We start from the raw sequence: 22,953 nt of genomic DNA on the forward strand, positions 1-22,953 counted from the left end.
TAATAGGGCTAGGTGCCTGTTGCTCAGTGGTTAAGGCACCACCACATACACCGAGGCAGGTGGGTTGGAACCCGGCCCAGAGCAGCTAAACAACATTGACACCTGCAACAAAAAAATAGGCGGGCATTGTGGCGGGTGCTCATAGAACCAGCTACTTGGGAGGCTGAGGCAAGAGAATCGCCTAAGCCCAAGAGTTTCAGGTTGCTGTGAGCTGTGATGCCACAGCACTCTACCGAGGGTGAGATAGTGAGACTCTGTCTCAAAAAAAAAAAAAAAAGTTAACAGGATCTGTGCATCATATTGCTACAGCAGTGATAATACAGCAATGGGTTGCATTTACCATTCTTATTCCTAGGCCCAAGCTGTGAAGCCCTGCTCAGCTGAGACTATGTGCAGTGGTCAGTTACTACACCAGGCAGCTCTACACTCCTCTCTGTCACATTCCAGATCTGCCCACCCTTGGCTTCAAACTTCTGCTGTCCTCCGCAGGCCCCGGGGCTTACTGAGAACGCCACCATGTAGCCTCCCCGATTTCATTCTTCTCTTATCTTCTCCATCCTCTCTTCACCATTCCTCACCCAGAACACCACCCATTTTTCTTTTCTGTGCTTTCCGCACTGTGCCCACCTCACACTGGTTGCATCCTCTGACACCCCAGTCTTCGATCCTCGCCTCCACCGACAGCATGGTTGGCTCGTGCCTTGCCCAAGGTCCCTCCACTCTGCCCCTCCCCTTACCATTTTTCCACTTTCTCCCCACTCATTTCCTTTTGCCCCCTGCAGCTGGGCCACGTCCTGCTCCTTCCTAGGTCACAGCGCTGCCCTACTGCCACACTGAATGGTCTCTTCTTTGATCACAGCAATATCCCTCCACCCCACTTTCTGGAACAACTCTCACCTCCATCACAGAACCACCACGACTGAGCATGTGACACATGTTTCATGCTGAGCCAGGATAGCCGCAAAGGAAAGTGACATTTCCTGCTAAGCCACCTCCTACTGTTCCAGGCCAAGGACATAGAGGCATCTGTGGACTTGCTATTTCCCCCACGCTGTCTCTCCTTGGCTGACCCCCTGTGTTTCCTTAGATATGAGTGTGTTCTGGAGGCAAGTGGCTCTCCCTCCACCCCCAGACTTGCCCTCTTCCACCCTATTAGCTGTGCCCCATTGGCCACCACCTGGGTGTCTTTCACCATCACTCAACATGTCTAAAAACCAACTCTTCCCTCTAACTAATGTCCATTTCTCTTTCTGCCTGCCTTGTGTTCCTTGAAGTTGAACCTTTTTTCTCCATCCCAGCCATTGTGCCTTTCCTTTGGCTCCCACAGGTTGTGGCTCTGCCCTTGTTACTCTCCCTCCCACGCGCTCTCCACTGCCACTTCCATCAGCACCTCCCTGCTTGAACATGAACTCAGCTGAGTTCAGGCCTCCACTGTAACCTGCCTGCACTCCCTCTCTTCCCAGATCAGAAACTGTCCCATCTCCCTGATGCGCTTCTGCCCTGTGGCTTGATTTTATAGAAATTTCATTCCTTTATCTTCATTGTATTACACAAAGGAGAAATATTCAGAAGAACCACCATTATCTTTTCTTCCTGAGCAGGGCTTTTCTGAGCTTCCCATTAATCTACCATCAGTCAATCTTTTGTGATAAAACTCAGTAGTCTAGCCAAATGGAGTGACCCACAATTTTCCTTAAACAAACTCTTATTTTCTGCCTGAAGTCTCTCTCTTTCCAGCACTTTCTGTCTGACATGCCAGCCCTTTCCATTTTCCAGTTAAGATCTTACCCTCTGGTCAAGATGCAGCTCAAATGCCACTTCTGTAGTGAAGCTTCCCTGATCAACCATCCCAGGCAGAAGTCTACTCCCTCTGAACTCTGGCTATTCACTGAAGATTCCAGGCTCCAGAACCAGATCCCACCTGCCAGCCAACCCTGATACACACAACAAGGCTAAGTCCCAAGTGACGCTACCAGCAAGCATCTGCTGAAGTCATTGGCACCAGATGGCACGCTAAATCTTCACACTCCCGCTGGCTGCCTTTACCTGGCCGAGCACAGGAGATGGGGAGGAGCCGGTGGCCGTGGCTGGAGTGAAGGCTGACCTCTGCCTTAACTGGCCAGCACCGGGAACAGTGAGAGAGGGCTGGGCTGCCCACGCATCCCAGTTATCCGTTTCTGGTTTCTCATTTGTGCTGGTTGGCCACCTGGAGGGAAAAGCATGCCACCCCATAAATAGTGAGCCCTTCCCAACATGCCAGCTCTTTACCCACAGTACCGAAATACCCCAAGATGGCACAGTAGAGGCCATCACGCATCCAGTACATTCTCACAGCCCTCTACGGTTAAAGTGTGAGGAGCGGGAGAGAGCACTGGGCTTAGTTATAAAGCGATTTTGATCTTTTGGATATACACCTAGCAGAGGAATCGCAGGATAGCACTGGGCTCCACACACTAGGGACATCGGTAAAATGGGAACAATATTCTGCCACTTATGGTTAGTTGTGAGGGTCGCATGAACTCTAAAGAACCAGAGAAACACGCTCAATGATCACTATCATCATTTGTCATAACAATAGCTGAGTGAAAAAAAAAAAAAGAAGTTAAATGCCATGTATGAAAACATGCCAGCCAGGCAGCTGGAGCTTCTCAAGACCATTTCTCCGCCCCACCCTGCAGTCAGCACTTGTCATGGGCCTAAACCCCCTGGTAATTACAAATGGCATCCTCAGAGCAACCAGGTGCCCTGGATCTCAAGGACATTTGTTATTTTATAATTTTAGATAAACACATCTTGATGAGTGCAGATCTAAATGCAATTTATTTTTTACCTCTACAAGACATACAAATACATTTGAAAATGAATGTATTATAACTCCTTTGTTAGGTTACACATCCTGATTTGTGGTTTGAAAAATAAAATGCCCATAATTATAGCAGGAAAACTTCACAGCACAGGAAAACTTCACAGCACACATTTACTGAGGAAGAGAGTCAAACTGACCTGATCCATGGCAAAAATAAATCCTGAGAACCATGGCATTAGCCTTCTATTTTAGCCTAAGCTTTCGTTTAAAAAGTCAAAACTTTTTAATCAAGATCAAAAGAGGAAGGGAAGCCGGGTGTGCTGGGCAACTGTAGTCGCAGCTACTCGGGAGGCTGAGGAAGCGAGACCACTTGACCCCAGGAGTTGTAGGCCGCCTGGGCCACACAGCAAGACAGCCCCCCACCCCCATCCCTGCTAGGTCTCTAAAAGAATTTTTAAAAAAGAAAACAAAATCAAAACAAAAGCGGAAGGAAAAGCTTCAACTTGGAAGTCATGCTAATGGGAGGCTTTTTTTTTTTAAGCAGAGATTAGATAGAGAGGAACTTCTTTAGCACCTTCAACTTTTTATATGAAAATATAAGTATGAAAAACTTGCTATTCCTTACATCCTTCCCTCCACTTCCTCCTGCCCTGGGTCATTATTCTCCTTTCTTCCCTCTACTTGTTCCATCTGATCTTTCTCCAGCAATACGTCTTGATTCCTTGCCTTCGATTTGTTTCTTCTGAAAGATGATTAGACTTGAAAAAAAATTTAAAACACCTCTTATTCAAATCACTCTTACTTGTATCCTAGTAGAAAATAATTTTAGACAACTGTATATATAGGTCATGGCCCTGTGACTGAAAGTTTGACAGCACTTTCATCTGTCATTACAAACCTCTGCTTACACGCTTTTTAAAATGCCATTTCCTGATGAACCCGGGCACAGAATTAACAACGGCCAAGGGCAGGCACCTCTTCATTCCCCTCTACGTTTGTATAAGACTAATGACAGCGGGAAGCTTTCAAGGAAACAGCTTTCTATCTTATTCAAAGCCACATGACTAAATTCAATTTCTGCTTCTGCCCAGCAAAATAGTACTATTTGCATGCAGGAAATGACTGAATATTTGCTGACTGACATGAATCTCAAAACATTATTAGTAAACAGTATTTCTCCATTTCTTCTACATGAATGAAAGGTACAAATAAACTATTGAACAAAACAGATAACAGGCTTTATTTTGTACTGGGGTAAAATCATTGTTGGCCAACGGTATCATTAAATCCAGTTCAGAGACTGTGATCCCCAATTTGGCAGATGGAGAAAGGGGAAATGAAAATAAGCCAGCTCCTTTACAGAGAGGGACAGTCCAAGATTATGAAAACATTCAGAAGGAAAAAATGAAAGGCGACTAAATTGGGATTTTGAAAATTGGCAGAATAAGCATGTCTACACCTACGTGGAGCTGAAGTCAGCCCAGTTGTTGGGGGTCGTGGAGGGCTCTGAAGAAGTCACAGCCAAAGGAGCAGGGGTCTCACGCAAAGCCAGTTTCGGGGCGGGGGCGGACGTCAGATCAGTCACTGGTTTGACTGGAGCGGGAACCTCATTTTCTGGGATTTTCTCTGCATAGTTTGCCGGGAACCAGCCTGTCTTTCCCTTTAATTCTCCGCCAAGCCATCCGGGTTCTCCAGTTTGGCTTTCATCCACCTGTGGGAAAGTCGTAAGTTTAATTTAAGTGGAACCCAATCAATCCTGAATACACCCAACATTCTACCACAACAAAGCCCTAAGTCCCTAGGCCTCTGTCCCCTTTAGACTGATATATGGCATAGAAATTTATTTGCTCTGGAAAAATGCTCTCTACACATTAACTGAGGAAAAATGGCAAGTACTATAATTCAAGTTCTTATCTTTGCATTTTTTAAAAGCCTCCCCCGTTCTAATAATGGCAGTTGAGATAAGGGCATGAGGTTTATGTTCAAGCTTCATCACTTAGGAAATCATGTAATTATTAAAAACAATTTAATTTAGGTTTATTAAGTTGAAAGCAAAGGGTATAATCAATATTAATTTAATACTCTAAAAGCTTCCAATAATGAAGTAGTATTTATTCAGTGCAGGGATAAGGAAGATAAAAAATACAGCCTTAGTAATCATTTCTAGGGGAAGCAAAGCTGGCTGCTGAGTTTAGCTAAAAACTCCAGAGATACACGATGAGGAAATTAAGGAAGTGATTATTTACAGCAAGCAATTGTATTAAGGTGCTATAATTTTCTTTTGTACAAACTTAACTTTAATATTCACAAAACTATACATGAGAATATAGAATTTTGTTGTTTCAAAATTTCAGGGCTATTTATTATACCAAGTGCTTCTAATGTTTGTATTTTAATTCTCTGACTCAAAAGGATCATCCCAAATGACCAGAATGATTCTATTTATCTTTACCCCCACTATTTTATGAGCAATAAGAGAATGGAGGACAATCACATTCAGCATTAATCATTTTCATTACTGTAAGTCACATAAGAATCTATCTACCAGGGAGCTTATCTAATTTTTACTCTTTCATATATTGGCTACGGAGGTTAGACCTTTAACACGTCATTGGACATTAATGCTGCTGTTTAGAAATCACAAAACAGGTGATAGGTTTTTAAGCAACAATGATTTTCAAAAACCTGGCAAAATACCAGATCCTTATCCAATACTGAATCCTTTTAAGTACTCAGTTAAAAAAAATAAAGCCAAAAGCCATCAACAAACCAAATAGGTATCTGTACTCAACACAGAGTGAGTAACAGGGTATACTACTTATTAGCTCATTTGAATAAAGAGAAGCTTGAGATGGGGTGGAGAAGGTAGACTACAAGTCTTTTACTACTTAATCCTGTGTGTTACTTGCAAAATAATCAGCAAGTAGGGGTTGCCCGCTTGCTGATCCACTTTAGACAATCTTTATTGTCATGGATAAAAGCAATTTTGAAAGCTGAGAATTCTCCAAACAACCCAAAGAGAGCTTCCTCAGATAAACCCCGGCAATGGCTCCAAAGGTTCAACTTTTTCCTTACACTTCTTTCATTCGCGCTCATCCTTATACCCAGGTGAACACATTAGCCACTTTTTGGCCAACTCCCTTCATTGTTTTGCTCTTACTGTCTTTTCTCTGGGCAGCCTCAACTGTTTCTGCAAATGAGGATTTAGGATAACATTTTTTCCACTTGGATCTTCTTCTATGCTAAACTCAAATGGCTAGATGCTTTTCATTCCCTGTTTGTTTCCCGGGCGTAATAACGCATACTGTAATCCTGCAGCTGCTCTGCCCTGGAAACATAGCTGCTTCTATTTGAGCCAGGTTGTACCAGGGCCTCCCACACTTCTCAGTAGGTTCAACAGCCAAACTCAGCCCCTCTATTCTAAGACCAAAGGTGAGGTCAGGCAGGGTGAGCTAGAAACTTGAGTCAAACGCTCAGTAATTGAATGTCAAGAGTACAGAGTCTAAGGATCAAAAATAGAGCTCTGCAATTAGACTGCCTCAATTTAAATACTAGTTCCACCATTTATTAACTGGTCAACTTTGGGTAAATTTAATGTCATGATGCCTCAGTTTCTTCACTTGTAATATGGGGATAATATCAGTAACTGTCTTAAAATGATGCTCACTGTGAGGACTGACAAATACTTAGACTACTCCTTAGGACAGAAGTGTTTAATGACAGAAATTGTAAAGCCATCTCTCCTGTTGTCCAGCTCTGACTTTGTGCTATTGTTCTCCTATTTGGGCTTTTATCTTGCTCTAAAAGCCCCATCTCTACTTTACTCTAGTTCTAGGTAACAATCTCTCTTAGCTTCTCTGTACTGTGGTTGGGGTCGGGAGGGAGAGGTTGAGGGCAAGGAGTTCAAGTCAATCCTCGATCACTACCTCTCTGGAACTCCTACAGGTCTGTCCAATCACTACCTCTTTGGAACTCCTATAGGTCTGTCCAATTTGGACTGCTTCAAATGTCAGCTGCTTTACTTAATTATGTCCTATGACCCAGTGTCACCCCCGGGAGATAAGGGTCTCATCAGATTACTAAGACTTCTGTCAGACATGTGGAATGTGATCTGAAACCCCAAAGAAATATCCCACCCTATGGTCAGGTCGAGCTTCTATCCTAGTTAACCATCACCCCCAGCCTGTCCCCAGATATGAATGTGCTGTGTCACTGCCAGTGCTGGACTTGCACGGGAGAGGGGCCACCTCAGCCTCTTACTTCTGCAAACAAGAGCTTCTCCCAACCCTAAGGATAACAATGAAGTCAGTATTTCACTTTTGACCAAGGAAATTCACTGGTTTCAACAACAGCCCAAACAAGAATCTCAATTAGCTTCATTTATGCTTAATAGGAATCTATTAATTTTAATGAATTATATTTTAATTTTAAGGTTCAGAGGATATAATAGAAATGCTCAACATCTAAATTAAATTAACCACTTAGGAAAAAGCACAGAGGCCAAATAGGAAAATGAGAAATACTTCTTCCTGGATGTGGGAAATTTTAGACATACTACTCCAATCTTAGAAAACATAAGATTACAGTAGACCAAGAAGTCAGGTACATGAACTTCTTTGTGACATGGCAGCTACAATGTGGCTTTTACATAAACTATATTCACCCACGAGTGATTATAAAGGGGGTGTTTTATTAGTAACAGTTTTGGTTCTAACACAATTCCATTTAACCAGGCCCACTGCAATGTACCACACTATTTGGGGTAATTCTAGTGAAATATCACTAAAGGGAAGTACAACCCCCAGATATCCCATTTCTGGGACTATATTACAGACCTTATCTATAAAATATTAGTAATTATACACTGTATGTTATAGGTCACTGATGCAATGGTGAAATGTACAGAGTAGCTTTTAGGTTTAAGTTCATTTGGCGAAAGCCTAATAATACTTTGCCTCTCTTGTCAATGTTTATATGCTCAATGGCTGCTGTTTTCATTAGGTAGTATTAACATTCTTAAAACCTCAGACTTTGCCACAAAGGAGGGAAACAGATCCCATTTTCTCTCACAGAGTATGACAAACCAGGAGACTGAACAGCTTTCAACGGTGTGCACAGACCAGCTGGTCATGGCTGAGAGAAATGTGCTAAGGAGTGCTGGTATCGGCATATGTTTCATGAATATGCCAGTTTTGAAATATAAGCTTTGCCCATAAACTCCTTGATGAAGATACTAGAACTCTTTCCTAAAGCTCTAATTTAGGCTGAGTGTAGCTCACTCCTGCAATCCCAGCACTCTGGGAGGCCGAGGCAGGTGGATTGCTTGAGCTCAGGAGTTCAAGATCTGCCTGAGCAAAACAAGACCCCATCTCTACTTAAAACAAAACAGAAAAACTGAGGCAAGAGGATCGCTTGAGCCCAACAGTTTGCTGTGAGCTATGATGCCACAGCATCTAGCCAGGGTGACAGCATGAGACTCTGTCTCAAAAAAAAAGAACTGCTAAAGCTCTAACTTAGAGGTCAGCAAATTTTTCTTCTATTGCAATTTCTCACTTGCAGCACAAAAGCAGCTTGGACGATATATATATATGAGCCAACAAGCCTGGGCTGTGTTCCAATAAAACTTTATTATAAAATAGCCTTGACCCATCCCTATAATCATATATACATACTGGTCCCTCAAAACAGCACTGATGTTATGGCTGAGCTCAGATGTTAAATTTATGGAAATCTAAAGAAAGTAGATGAAAATGGCATTGCTGACTACACTAAAAAACAAAACCAAAACCAAAAACCAAACTGTCCACCAAAAGAAAAAGAAAAAGTGTAAGTTCAAGCTGTTACAAGACAGTTTCCAGAATGAATTGACTAGCTGTTGCAATGAACTATGATGAGGCCACTGGACTTTATCCTGGGACATAGAGGAAGACCCTGTCTCAAAAATAAAATAAAAATGAAGAGGGGATTATTTTTCAGAAATTATTTAGGATTAGCCATGACAGTAAAAAGAGATTAGGTTAGCACAGTGGTTCTTGAACCAAACCCTTTAACAGAATCACCTGGTGAGACTTTTGAATACTATGATGAATTACAAGTATCCAGAAATCTCTGGGGGTGAGCCTTGGCATGGTTATCTTTCTTGAAGCTCCCTAGGCAATGCAAATGCCCCCAGTCCTGCACCAATCTAAGGACAACCATTTAGATGATCAGCCTGTGCTCTTAAGATAAACCTCAACAGAACAGCATTGAGCATAAGTCTTCCCATTTCTTTTGCTTTTCCAATATGTTATGGGTATCAAATTGATTTATTCACTCCCTGAGTACTGAGAACTCTAGATAAGGTGAGAGGCCATATATTTTTAAAAAATCCAAGCCTTAGCCATCAAGGTCAAACTCAACAAAAAAGCTTCCATTTATAAGTCTTGGCTGGGCATGATGGCTTGTGCTTGCAATCCCAGTGCTTTGGGAGGAGGGAGGATAACTTAAGTATGGGGTTCAAATCAGCCTGAAACAGCAAGACTTCAGCTCCATTTAAATTAAAAAAAAAAGAAAAAGAAAAAGAAAAGAAAAAATTTTTTAAAAAGTAGTCTTTTTAAAGGAAAGGTACATCAGTTCCTTTCCCTTCCTCTGATTCCTTTCCTCTTTTCTTTTATTTATTTATTTATTTATTTATTTATTTTTGAGACAGAGTTTCACTATGTCACCCTCAGTAGAGTGTGACAGCAACCTCAAACTCTTGGGCTTAAGCAATTCTCCTGCCTCAGCCTCCTGAGTAGCTGGGACTACAGGTGTCTGCCACAATGCCCGGCTATAATTTCGGTTGCAGTTGTCATTGGTTATTAGCAGGCCCAGGCTGGGCTCGAACCCACCACCTTTGGTGTATGTGGCACCGAGCCATCCTTTCCTCTTTTAAATTCCTAGCAGAGTTAGTGAATATTCATTGAGAACTTCAGCGCATATTGGGTTTTCATGAATTTCTCCTTATTTTTCTTTTTCTTTTTTTTTTTTTTTTTGAGACAGAGCCTCAAGCTTTCCCCCTGGGTAGAGTGCCGTGGCATTACAGCTCACAGCAACCTCCAACTCCTGGGCTCAAGCGAGTCTCTTGCCTCCGCCTCCCAAGTAGCTGGGACCACAGGCGCCCGCCACAACGCCCGGCTATTTTTTGGTTGCAGCCGTCATTGTTGTTTGGCGGGTCCGGGCTGGGGATTCGAACCCGCCACCTTAGGTGTACGTGGCTGGCGCCTTAGCCGGTTGAGCTATAGGCGCCGAGCCTTCCTTATTTTTCTAAAAAGATTTTAACATAGAATGGCAGACTTTTTTTTTCTTTGAGACAGAATCTCACTTTGTCACCCTCAGTAGAGTGCCCTGGCATCACAGATCATAGTAACCTCCAACTCTTGGGCTTAAGTGATTCTCTTGCCTCAGCCTCCCAAGTAGCTGGAACTACAGGCAACTGCCACAACATTCAGCTTTTTCTTTTAGAGAGGAGGTCTCACTCTCAGGCTGGTTTCAAACTCCTGAGCTTAGGCAATCCACCCACCTCGGCCACCCAGAGCACTAGGATTATAGGCATGAGGTATGGCACCTGGCCTCATCTTGTATTTATCAACGACATTTAGAATAGGACTATAATAAGAAATCACATACAATTTTTGTTAACCACGAAAACTGGACTAATAATCAAGTTTTTCTAAAAGCAAAATGTTTTAGGCTGGGTGTGGTGGCTTATGCCTATCTTTAATCCTAGCACTTTGGGAGGCTGAAGTGGGTGCATTGCCCTGAGCTCACAGGTTTGAGACCAGCTTGAGCCAGAGCGAGACCCCGTCTCTAAAAATATGTGGGTGTTGTGGCAGATGCCTCTAGTCCGAGCTAGCTACTTGGGAAGCTGAGGCAAGAGAATCACTTGAGCCCAAGAGTTGAAGGATGCTGTGAGCTACACCACCACAGCACTCTATGGAGGGCGACAGAGTGAGACTCTGCCTCAAAAAAGAAATAAAAATAAAAGGAAGTTATTTTTAAAAACTCCTTCCCTCCTGACTGCCTGTATTTAAAAAGGAAACACTGTTGGACTTTTAAACATCTAACACATATAGTTAGCTATTCAAAGAAGTTTGAGAAACCTGGGAATCTGCTATCTGTGCCTACAATAAAAGTGAACTCCTGATTATCTGACCATGAGACTGACAAGTAATGTTCTACTATATGATTTTCATGTTCTTGTTTCTTTACTACAAACTACATGAAATTAAAAAAATCCAAAACCCTGCTGGAATTACATGTCCATTTTCATCTTTTTGCACTGCTTGTTGTTCTCACAAAGATAATACAGTTGAATGGTGCCTGGAGCATCACAATGCATTTTGTAGTATAAAACAGTGACACTGCTACCCTTTCAACAAGTCAATAAACTATGTCCAGTAGTACATTCCACATTTCATTACATATTCGGGATGTCTGAGAGAAAGTAAACACTATTTCAGTCCTGGGTAGACATTCTCTGTTATACTTGTTTTTGATGTTTGATTTATTTTTAGTTTTATTAAAAATTACAAATGTGATACATTTATAAATATGAAAATAATATAGAAGTAGATAAAATTCAGCATGAAATCCTCTTCTTTATTGACCAGTGGTAGCCATTAACAGTTAGATGTATATATTTCAATCACATGGACTCATACAATTTTACTTTTAGCCAAAAAGCAATTATACTTCAAGTATTGCTTCTGCTTTTTATTTTTTTTGAGACAGAGTCTTCCTCTGTCCCCCTGGGTAGAGTGTAGCAGCACCATACCTCATAGCAACCTCAAACTCTCGGGCTAAAGCAATCCTCTTGCCTGAGCCTTGTGAGGAGGTGGGACCACAGGTGTGCACCATCACACCTGGTTAGTGATTCTGGTTTTTTTTTTTTTTTTTTTTTTTTTAAGTAGAGATGGGCTCTCACTGTTGCTTAGGTTGGTCTCCAACTCCTGAGCTCAACTGATCCTCCCGCCTTGGCTTTCCAGAATATAGGTGTGAATCACTGCACCTGGCATTGCTTCTGCTTTTTAATTGGAGATCTTATCTGCATATGCAGATCTATTTAGTTTTTTAAACTGTATCCTAATTTGCTTAAACCATCCCTTCACTGATGGATATTGGGCTGTTTTCTCTTTTATGCTTTCACCAATAATATTGCAGTGAACATTCATGTGCAATGTATTTATGTATATGCCCACAATGGGCCTAGAGGAGGAGAAAAAACAGAATTCCTGGGTCAAGGGGAATAAGAATTATAAGTGTGAATAGACATTGTGAGTTACCCTCCAAACAGCTTAACCAATTTATACAACCATGCTGATGATATATACTACATCCGCTTCCCTAGACTTTTGCCAAAGCTAGACATTATCAAACTTTTAAACTTGCTCACTTGATGAAGAAACAATGCTGTCTTGGGTTTTTATCCCACATTTTTCCTGCTCACCCATGAAGTTAAGCATCCTTTATTTATTTTTTAAAAAACTTACTTTTTACTTTTCTTCATCTGTGACTGTTCCTTCCTGCTCTTTCCTGACATGTCTAAGGCTGTAGGTCTCTTTCAAGACCCAAAGTCTTTATGTAGAATGGCTAGTAACCTTTGACCTTTCATGTATTTTACAAAATAGAAATTTTAATATTTGTATGTTGTTAGATCTATCCATTTTTTGCCTTTTATGGCTTCTGGTTTTTATAGCTTAGAAAGGCTTTTCTTCACCAGAAAATTATTCTAATATTCTCCTAAAGAAATGTTGTTTTTTTCCCCCTAGAATTTTATCTTTCAAGTTTAAATCTACTTGGAACTTCTCTTATCCATGGCCTGAGATGGAGATTTGACCTAATCATTTGCCAAATACAGAGCCTTCAAATTAAGTCCTTAAATGGTATCTAGCAAATAGAAACCTAGTACACAAACTCAGAAGATTTATAACTTTATTTTATTCCTTTTAAAAACACACCTACTACACAGACTCAAAACATATTTTTACTGCCACGACAACACCCAAAGATATGTGTATTCACACGGAATTAAAGTGATTTAAAGGAACAAAACATTTAATAAGATGCAGACTTCCTGACAGTTAGGACTTACCCATTCCCCTTTAACCTCCACCAGGAAAGCAAAGGTTTGAAAGCAAGGCAAAATAATATTTAATGAAATACTTTATTCTTACAGCATATCTAAACTCTACTCATCTAAACAAAATAAGCTGGTGGTTAAGTAGCGAATTCAAGGAAAAGGATTCATATCATTGTAAGAGGACTAGAATCACAGGGGCAGACCTGAGTATGTTCCAGAAAAAGAGCAATACTTTCTCATTAAAATATAGATCACCGCTAACATTTCCTTATCATAACATTTCATAATATTGCCTCATTTTAAGAAGTGCTACTTTTCTGCACCTTGTGTTGCAACAAAATCCAGTTTCAAAAAACATTAGGCTTTTTTTATAGTGACAAAAAAGAATCATGAGGTCCCTATGAAAATGAAATACAATGTTACCTTGTATTTTTAGAAATTTTAGATTCCCACTATTGCATCGTTATTTATTTATTTTATAATTAAGCGGCTTTAAAAGACAAGCTATTTCATGTATGCAGCAGTATGAGTAAAGAAGTTTGGGGCCATGAGGAAATACAGTGCAGGGAATAGGAGATGGTGAAGTCAGAAGAGAGATGGTAACACACCACTGCTGGCTCGAGTCACTGTTCACATTCACAGGGGTGGTGTGTCCAAACTTAAAGAAACCAACAGTTTTTTCTGTAAAGAGTGAGTGAGGCTGGCACTCAGCATGCTCTAGGCATTCAGTAGGCATGGAGTACATTTGAAGACTTTTTTATGGGGGGGAGACAGAGTCTCACTTTGTCACCCTGGGTAGAATGCTGTGGCATCACAGCTCACAGCAACCTCAGACTCTTGGCCTCAAGTGATTCTCTTGCCTCAGCTTCAAAAGGAGCTGGGACTACAGGCTCCCACCACAACGCCTGGGTATTTTTAGAGACAAGGTCTTGCTCTGGCTCAAACTAGTCTCAAACTCTGAGAGTGCTAGTGAAGATGTTTCTGTTATTAAGGTGATTTTGACTGTTAAAGATTTGGGAACTAGGTGGCACCAGTGGCTCAAGGAGTAGGACGCCAGCCCCATATACCAGGGGTGGTGGGTTCAAGACTGGCCCTGCCAAAAATTACAAAAAAAAAAAAAAAAAAAGATTTGGGAACTTTAGCCTTGACCATTCTAGCCCATGGTAATTACAGAGAAAGCAGCTATCGGGAAAAGAAAGGGAGGACTGATTTCTCTGAGTGCCAAACACATTGTTTTTTCTACGTATTTTGGTCCATATATTCTTCACAAAGAGATATGATGGGTGCATGCAAGACAAATGCCTGAGTAATGGTATAATGACCTGTCCAACTCGTTATACTTCAAAGACATATAGAAGTGGGTGAGAAAAGAGGTTTATTTCAATTCTTTTTTTTGGAGACAGAGTCTTACTCTGTTCCCCTGGTTAAGTGCTGTGGTGTCATTGGTCATAGCAACCTTAAACTCTTGGGCTCAAGAAAGAGGTTTGTCTCAATTCTTAACTTTCATAGTCCTTGAGAAATTCTAAACCATTTCCATCCTTAAAAAAAGCACTCCAAGTAATAGAAAGTTTCACCACTTCTAGGTCTCTTATTCTTAAATGAATAACTAGATTAAATAACTACTGTTTTCTTTTAGAAAATAATTTAGGGCAACTAGATTGCTTTATTTTCTTTTCTAAATTGGTTCCTACAGATTTAGTCACAACCCTAAGATGATTATTATAGATAAAGGCATTCAACTATAACAAAGCAAAATTGAGAATTTTTTCTCTTTTAATTTATGGAGTAGGAAAGTAGATTAACTATTTCATTGTTTTTTATATAATTCAAAGTTCACACAATTAAAAGGAAAAAACATGCTTTGACTCAAAGATAAAAAGTTATTGTCGATTATGGACTAACGATACAGTATTTTGCATGTAGAACTATTTCTTAAAGACTCATAATAGATATCATAGATACATTATATATTTATAGTATGTAAGGAGCAATCTAAACTCCAAAATTACCAGGCATTCATAGATTTAAAAATAGAGTAAGAACACGTTGTCTTTACCAATTCTGTTTTAAAGTGAAATGAGTATTTTTTTTTTAAATGCCATCGTTCATTCTGATAGTAAAGGAAGATTGAGCTTATATTACTATCCTTCAAAAACCTAAATGCTGGATGATTGGGTCTCACATTCACTGATAATTTCCCAACTGTCAAAGAAGAGCAAAAAAGAGGCCAGATGCCAATCCTCAACAGACATGACACTCTGGCTGGACTCTTTCTTACCATGACTATGTCTCCCGGCTGGATAGTGATTTCATCATGACTTCTGGATTCAAAGGGGTACAGTGCTCGGTAGTACACCACTTTCACATTCTCCTGTGCGGAAATGGTTAGTGGACCTTTTTCTGTTTACAAAACGGGTTGGGAAGGGGAGAGGGAACAAAAATCAATGATTACAGGGAACACAAATTTTTGACAAGCCAAGCAACTGAAATGTCCTCTATTGCCTACCTTAACATCTGAACTACTTCCATCATGCAGTGAGCCAAATCTGATGTCAACATCTCAAACCCATCAGAGAGTTCATTAGCAGACTCTCCCTGAACAAAGGTCATTCCAAGGCTGGGTGTAGCCAGGCGGCCTAAAGGTCTCTTGTCTCTGCCTCTTGGCTCAGCCCCTAGCAGTCCACATCTGCAAAGCATCAATATCCACCCCTCCCCGGCCAGGGAGGAGAGCACAATGTACAAGTGAGGCTATGACCCCAGATCTGAATCAGCCAAGGAGAAAACTTACTTGGGACAGGACAGAGAAGCATAACTTTCCATACTAAAAGACATGGAAATGCTGATGCTTTAAGTAAGATAAAACACAAATGCTGTTTTCACCAAGAGCAGTTATTACTGAAAATCCCTGGTGTATTAAGTCTTCCTCTACATTCTCTAGGGAAAAACACAAGCCTAAGCACGGATCTTAGATGAAAATTATTTAGATTTTAAATAAGATAAAGATTTAAAAGATGCTTGTAAGCACAAGATATTAACAAATAGCCCTCTCTAAGCTTCTGTACCCAAGAGCGACAAGTATTTTGACACATTATCTGCTTATCTGAAAAGCAAGGAGACATATTATTTCTATGTGATCCTGAATTATATGATATACAAAATTTTCCACTGACCAGAGGGAAAAATATACCCTCATCTTATATAGGTACTAAATCAATTACTAAGCTAACATCAAGTAATGACAAAATCATTTTCAGATTAAAAAAAACTATCACAAAATAAATTTGCCCCTCAGGAAAAAATAAATAAAATAAAATGCATCTAGAACAACAACAACAAAAAAATAAATTCGCTCCTCCTATGCCACGGCCACTACCATGCAGGCCTGATGACTTGGAGTGTGCACATCTGTGGGCAGGACAGTGCCTGGCCCGACTCTGCCCCTCTCTACCACGCCTGCCCACTGTGCAGGTGAGAAAACAGTACCCTTTATGGAATAGCTTGAATGCCACAGCACTTTAAAAAGAGCACACTGGTGATAAAATTTTAAAAAACTGATATACTTTACCATACACAGGGAAAACAATCAATTTTTTTCAGCTATTATTTGCAAAGCTGTACAGTATTATACAACCACACAAGAACTTGAAAATTACATACCGGCTTGCATCTGATACCATATAAGGGATAGCTTTTCTAAACTATTTCAATTAAATTGCTCTTTCATTTATCTTTTTCTAATAAAGATAGATGATATTATGTTCAAAGGGCACAACACTGTCACACTCTTCAAAATTTAAGAAACGGCAAGTTTTATGCAGAGCAAGCAGCCTGAACATGGTGAGTTCCACATCACCATGGAAATAGCTCAGAAGTTATTGTAAGATGCTCTGGGAGAGGAGATGATCTATGTTCCAGAATAATTTTTGGCTTCTGGTACCTGTGGTGGACCAGGGTGCTTGGATAGCTGGCTTAGCTGGCTCTTGGTGCTGATGGAAAAGCCGACCCAGCTTGTCTTGCACCTCGGGTCTGCCTTTTTCCTCCCCATCCTTCTTTTTGACGCTTTCTTCCCTCTTCTGTCTTTCCTCATCGTGGAGCTTTCTCGGCCGCTGATGCTCCTCATCCTGCTGCACGTGCTCCAGCCACTGCCTGTCCCTCTCCTGCGCGCGTCTGCCGACAAATAGGCTTGATTACAGCAAGGAAGCAATTCTGATTCTGCACCACTGCTGCCTCTTCTCACAAAAAACTCTGTCTAGTCCACGGGATGATAAACACCAAGGGGATATTGTTCCTCAGCGGGAGCACACTGAATCAATGAGACAAAGGCTTTCGGGCTCCAGCTCTGAATGACAGGAAACCAGGAGGTTTAAAGAAAATTTCTGATGTGTGTTATAAAGTGGTTCAAGGATAAGAAAAATATTTCTTAATGTCAAAACTGGTATTAAAGCACCAAATACAAACAAGAAATGCATAAAACACACACGAACACGACTTCTGTGAAAATAAAGTATGTCCAATACTGTAAGCAAAATATTGCTTAAATAAGTCCACGATCAACAGATGGTTAAACTCCTCCCTTGCTGAGGATGGGGCGCAGTGTGTGCACACTTACTGCTCCCTGAACCAGAAGCTGAATGCAAGAGATTATTTTACTGATTTCAACTATTGTGTTTTTGTTTTTCAATGCAGCTAATGCAAATAGATAACTGCATTTAAATCTAGGCTTTGAGTCTCAACTTGAAACCCACAGGAAAAGACTGGGAATGATCTTTCTCTCATTCCATTAACACCTTTGTGTAATAACAAATGATGACGGTAACAATAACTAGCTCTCCATAGTATTAATTCCTTTAATCTTCATGCTGGGTAGGCGCGTCTTATTATCATCCCTATCTAAGAGACGGAGAAGCTGAGGCAGAGACAGAAAATGACTTGCCCAAGCCGCTCACACAGACAAGTGTGCCTGTGGTTCACTGACAGGCGGTCTGGTCCTACGGTCTGCTCCCTGACCGGCACCCTGTGACACAGCCAAAGTACAGAGGTCACAGAATGGAATTAAGAAACTGCCACAGGAACATAATGTAAACAAATTATACTTTTAGTCTTTGTTGTCAAAAAAATCAGATTTACTTATGCTCTGCATGAATGGAGAAATGTAATGCAGCATTTTCTGAGACTTAAATCTTAAACATTTTGCTTACAGTTTTTAACAAAACACAGAAAAAATTTCCACCATTTTCGAAAGGGTAAAATGTTCATTGTTGTCCATAACATCAAAAAAGCCATTATAAAAATTACTTTAATGGAGCTGGAAAATGTTCTTCTTAGCAAAGTATCACAGGAATGGAAGAAAAAGTATCCAATGTACACACACCTATTATGAAATTAATTCAAACCTTTTTATATGAAAGCTATAACCTAATAACAACCTAAGGATATGGAGGGGGGGGAGAGGGGGGAGGGAGAGGGATTCAAGGGTTCACTTCTGTGGTTCATCTTGCAAGGGTACAAGTGAATCTTTCTATGAGTAGAATATGAATGTTTTGACATAATAACTAAGAAAGTTACATGAAGGCTATGTTAACCAGTTTGATGGAAGTGTCTTGGATTGTGTGTGAAAACACCACACTGTACCCCCAAAGTGCATCAATGTACACAGTTACCATTCAATTAAAAAAAAAAAATTACTTTAAATGTTCTACCAAGAAAGGTTACCATTTATAGTGTGTAACCATCTAACTTCTGAAGCTAAATTTTGGGTACTATTTATCTATGTAATTAGAGTATGTATTACATATTATATTTGTATTATGCTATTTTCTGTATTATGCTATTTTATGTTATTTCTATTTTGTAGGAATATAAAAGGTCAGTGCAGTATAGTGTGAATAAAAAAAGCATTTTATAAACTCTGAAGAAAAGGATGGAGTTGCAGTAGGTCAATACACCCAAGGAGGTAATCCTTAGTCCAACCTTCAAGAAAACCATAAAACGGTCCTCTAAATTGGCTTGAGACTCCAGCCACCTCCCTACTAACATTGAAAAAAAAAATGTAAATAAACAGACAGACCCAGGAGAGTGTGCATGCCCTTCATAAAGCACGCACAGCTTTAAGAAGCTGGACTGAGTTCAGCCCACTATAGTCAATGCCTCGCCTCGAGTATCCATTTCTTCATCCTTTTGCTCTAATGTCAATCAGCAATTTCTATAATTTACAGAATTATCATTAGGACATAATGTCACTTTTGTTCTAAAATTAGCAGAAAATTTCAAAGTATCTGATAACCCAATCAGACACACCAAAAGTTAGCACATTTCTACAGTTAACTACATACAGTTCCATGTAAAAATAAAAAAAAAAAAAACCACAAGCATTCAAACAAAAACAGACAAAAATGTGTCTGTATCCTAAGCAGCAGTGCAAATTTTCCCCCTTTGTATTCCAGTTTAATTTGCAGTTGAAGGAAAGAAGAAAGAAGGCAGAGGGGCACACTCCTGCAGGAGAAGCCCCCGCAGAGAGCGAGGCCAGCGGCTTTGACTTCAAACCAGGCACTCTGACCACTGTTGTTAAAAGGCTGTGAACTGGAAACATATTTTGGTCGTTAGCATGCAAGTGAGCACGCCAAGTGTCCCAATTTCCTTGTATAATTCCATTAATCTACATAGTAGATGCTTGGGAGAACTCTGGGAACCAACCAAAAACTTCAAGAGGTACCTCCCATGGAAAGGTTTACACATACATGTGTTGTGCTTGCGCACATGTGTGCACACGCAGACACGCTTTAAAGGCTGGAGGCTCTTTCTGGTGCAGTCACTACTTGGAGAAGTCAGGCAAAGAACAGTAAATCCTCAAAGTTCCTTCCAGATGGGTCCACAATCCACTGAGAACACTCACCTTTGGGCTTCTTCTTTTTGCTTTTCTAATTCTATGATCTTTCGCTCTTGTTCTTTCTGTTTCAGTCGTTCAGCCTCTATGGACTTTTGCTTCTGGAGTTGCTGCTTATTATGTATTTCTCTTAGTTCCTATTAATAATTGAGAAACACTTCATGTAATGACACAAGGGGATTGGCATTTCAACTATATCAGCATGCAACATTTCATAGTGGAGAAGCATGGGACACTGAGAAGTCAACATTTTCAGAGTCGGAAAGATGTCCACTTGGAAAACTAGAATCACTGTCCATTCTGACATGACTGATTTCCAAGAGCTGCTCAAGAACACAGTCCAGAGAGCTAAGACAAAGTATACCATTTTTCATGGTTTGTTCTAGAAGAACATTGCTAGTGAAGGGCAGGAGAGGGACAATACTGCTAAAATCTCTGCAATAATAATGGAATGCAACCAGTTCTAAGATATGGTAATGATAATGAGTAAAAACTCAAGGTCCTGGTAATCAATCAGCTTCTATTGGCTTTGAAAATACACATACCTTGTCTTCACATACCCTCTCCACCAAATCTTACCACCTCCTTATGATACCTGCCTTAGAACAAATAGACATCTCTCTGGTCCATGATCCCCTCCAGGGTCTATTCTTCTTCAAATCATCTCTTCCAGAGCATCTTCTCTTACTAAATCCATTCATAAATTTGCCAAGTGCCCTAAACTAAACCAGCAATCAGGTTGAAAGTAAAAAGCTATAATTTGATGATGACTACCTGGGATCCCATTTCCATCCTTGACACTGGCTGCAGGAATGGCAGTCATTTCCTTAGCAGGCTACTGAAAATAAAGTGTATTCTCTGCCATTTACAGAACACCAACAACCCAAAAGTATGCAGAACAAGGAAGTGCCTGCTGAGGAGGAAACTGATTCCATAGGCATCGAATGGTCACTAACAGATTGAGTTACCGAAACTCCTTACTTGAGCCAATGGTAAATCAGTTGGGTCAAAGTGTCCAGAACAACCAAGAATGTATTTCCAGTTGACTTCTTGGTGTAATTAAGGCTGGTCCTCCCAGTGCATAGCCCAGGGGTCTACATGGGGAGATCTAAGGACTAACGCCTGCCCTGCCTCCTATTACCTGGCTCATGGGCTCTAAATTCCTATCTTTAGATTCATTCAGATATTGAACAATGAAGGTAGAGTATTTGTCTCTAGAAGGGAACTATTGAAATATACTTTTTAGGCTCAGCGCCTGTGGCTCAAGCGGCTAAGGCGCCAGCCACATACACCTAAGGTGGCGGGTTCGAATCCCCAGCCCGGGCCCGCCAAACAACAATGATGGCTGCAACCAAAAAATGGCCAGGCGTTGTGGTGGGTGCCTGTGGTCCCAGCTACTTGGGAGGCTGAGGCAGGAGACTCGCTTGAGCCCAGGAGTTGGAGGTTGCTATGAGCTGTGATGCCATGGCACTCTACCCAGGGGGATAGCTTGAGGCTCCGTCTCAAAAAAAAAAGAAATATACTTTTTATTAGAAAAAAGCCTGAAGGGTTAACCTTTTCCTATTAGTTAGACCTTGCTGAGGTTAAAATTAGACAGCATATACAAGTGCTTTGCATACTGTAAGTTATCCTTGAGAGGCTCTTGAAGGGAACCATGAGATACAAGAAAAAGTTTAATTGTAATTGGGGGTTGGGGAAAGAAGGTTTTGGGGGGTTACACTGGGAGGAAGGCAAGGCAGGGAGGGAAGAACATCAGTGGGGAACCCAGGAGATGATGCTGGGAATATCAAAGGAAGTAGAAGAGGTAACTATGTCAGACACAAATTAGTGGATTATTTCCTATGGCAACAGCTCTAGGCATGTGACTTCTAAATCAGAAAGGGTACCTGAGGCAGGGGCTTAGCCAGGGAGGGAGTAGAAGGGGCTAAAAAGGCCAAGAATGGAGATGGAAAGTAATGACAAAGCCTCACTCCGACAGTTTAGAAGTTCTAACAGAGGAGAAAATCAACACCAGGGAAAAAAAGAGTTCCACCTTTCCTCACATTCTCAATGCCACACCATGGAAAAATTTAATTTCAAGGGATGGCGCCTATGGCTCAAAGGAGTAAGGCACCAGCCCCATATGCAGGAGGTGGTGGGTTCAAACCCAGCCCCGGCCAAAATTTAATTTCAAAATCCGTTATTGGTTTTCACAGTAATTTGGAATCACCAATAAACAGTAACTGCTAGTAATACACATGGAAAATCTGGCTAATATTTCAGATTTGATATTTCATAGATAAATGGAATAATAGGCCAGTTCCTAAAAGAGTAAGCTATACTCTTGGGTCATATGTGTGTCTTGACATGAAAAGGAGAACTGATGAGTATAACTGTGATGGATGGGTCACTTAGTTCAATGGAAGCATTTCACATTGTATTATCAAAGCAGTACACTGGCTCGGTGCCTGTGGCTCAAGCAGCTAAGGCGCCAGCCACATACACCTAAGGTGGTGGGTTCCAATCCAGCCCAGGCCTGCCAAACAATGATGGCTGCAACAACAACAACAAAAATAGCCGGGCGTTGTAGCAGGTGCCTGTGGTCCCAGCTACTTGGGAGGCTGAGGCAGGAGACTTGTTTGAGCCCAGGAGTTGGAGGTTGTTGTGAGCTGTGATGCCAAAGCATTCTACCCAGGGGGACAGCTTGAGGCCCTGTCTTAAAAAAAAAAAAAAAAGCAGTATACTGAACCCCGTAAATGCAAATTAAAAAAAAAAAAATAATATGAACAATTCAAAAAAAGAAAAGAAAAGAAAAGGAGAACTGCAGTGGAAAATGCAAAATCAAACTCTGAGTGTCCTGAGGGAGGGACCAGAGCCTCAAAAGTCAGCACTGCACATAGGGATGGCCTATGCATTAGCACAATGGTAGAAAACCTTTGAAAGGAAGGGTAGGAAGGTTAGAAAGTGACTGATATATATTTTTTCCCATTTTTAAAATTTCATTTTCGATACCATTAAATTCTTTTTTTTTAATTTTTGAGGCAGTCTCACTTTGTTGCCCTCGGTAAAGTGCTGTGGCCTTCCAGCTCACAGCAACCTCCAATTCTTGGACCCAAGCAATTCTCTTGCCTCAACCTCTCAAGAAGCTGAGACTATAGGTGCCCGACACAACACCCAGGTTTTTTT

The 22,953-nt window shown here is 40.9% G+C and overlaps 1 protein-coding gene across 4 annotated transcripts in view; it reads right to left on the reverse strand.

The window, feature by feature from the left end:
* The window catches only part of ITSN1 (intersectin 1), a 228,435-nt gene that overhangs the window by 65,720 nt on the left and 139,762 nt on the right, over window positions 1–22,953 (reverse strand). For all 4 annotated transcript variants that reach the window (XM_023517462.1, XM_023517461.1, XM_023517459.1 and 1 more), the window contains exons 17-21: window positions 19,798–19,925; window positions 16,843–17,072; window positions 15,184–15,305; window positions 4,270–4,517; window positions 2,047–2,206 (exon numbers count right to left, since the gene is read on the reverse strand). In XM_023517462.1, coding sequence (XP_023373230.1) covers window positions 2,047–2,206; window positions 4,270–4,517; window positions 15,184–15,305; window positions 16,843–17,072; window positions 19,798–19,925 — 888 coding nt within the window. The remainder of the gene's footprint in view (window positions 1–2,046; window positions 2,207–4,269; window positions 4,518–15,183; window positions 15,306–16,842; window positions 17,073–19,797; window positions 19,926–22,953) is intronic.

The sequence above is a fragment of the Otolemur garnettii genome, unplaced genomic scaffold (assembly GCF_000181295.1).
Source record: "Otolemur garnettii isolate 467f Iridium unplaced genomic scaffold, OtoGar3 scaffold00111, whole genome shotgun sequence".
In the NCBI taxonomy this organism is placed as follows: Eukaryota; Metazoa; Chordata; class Mammalia; order Primates; family Galagidae; genus Otolemur; species Otolemur garnettii.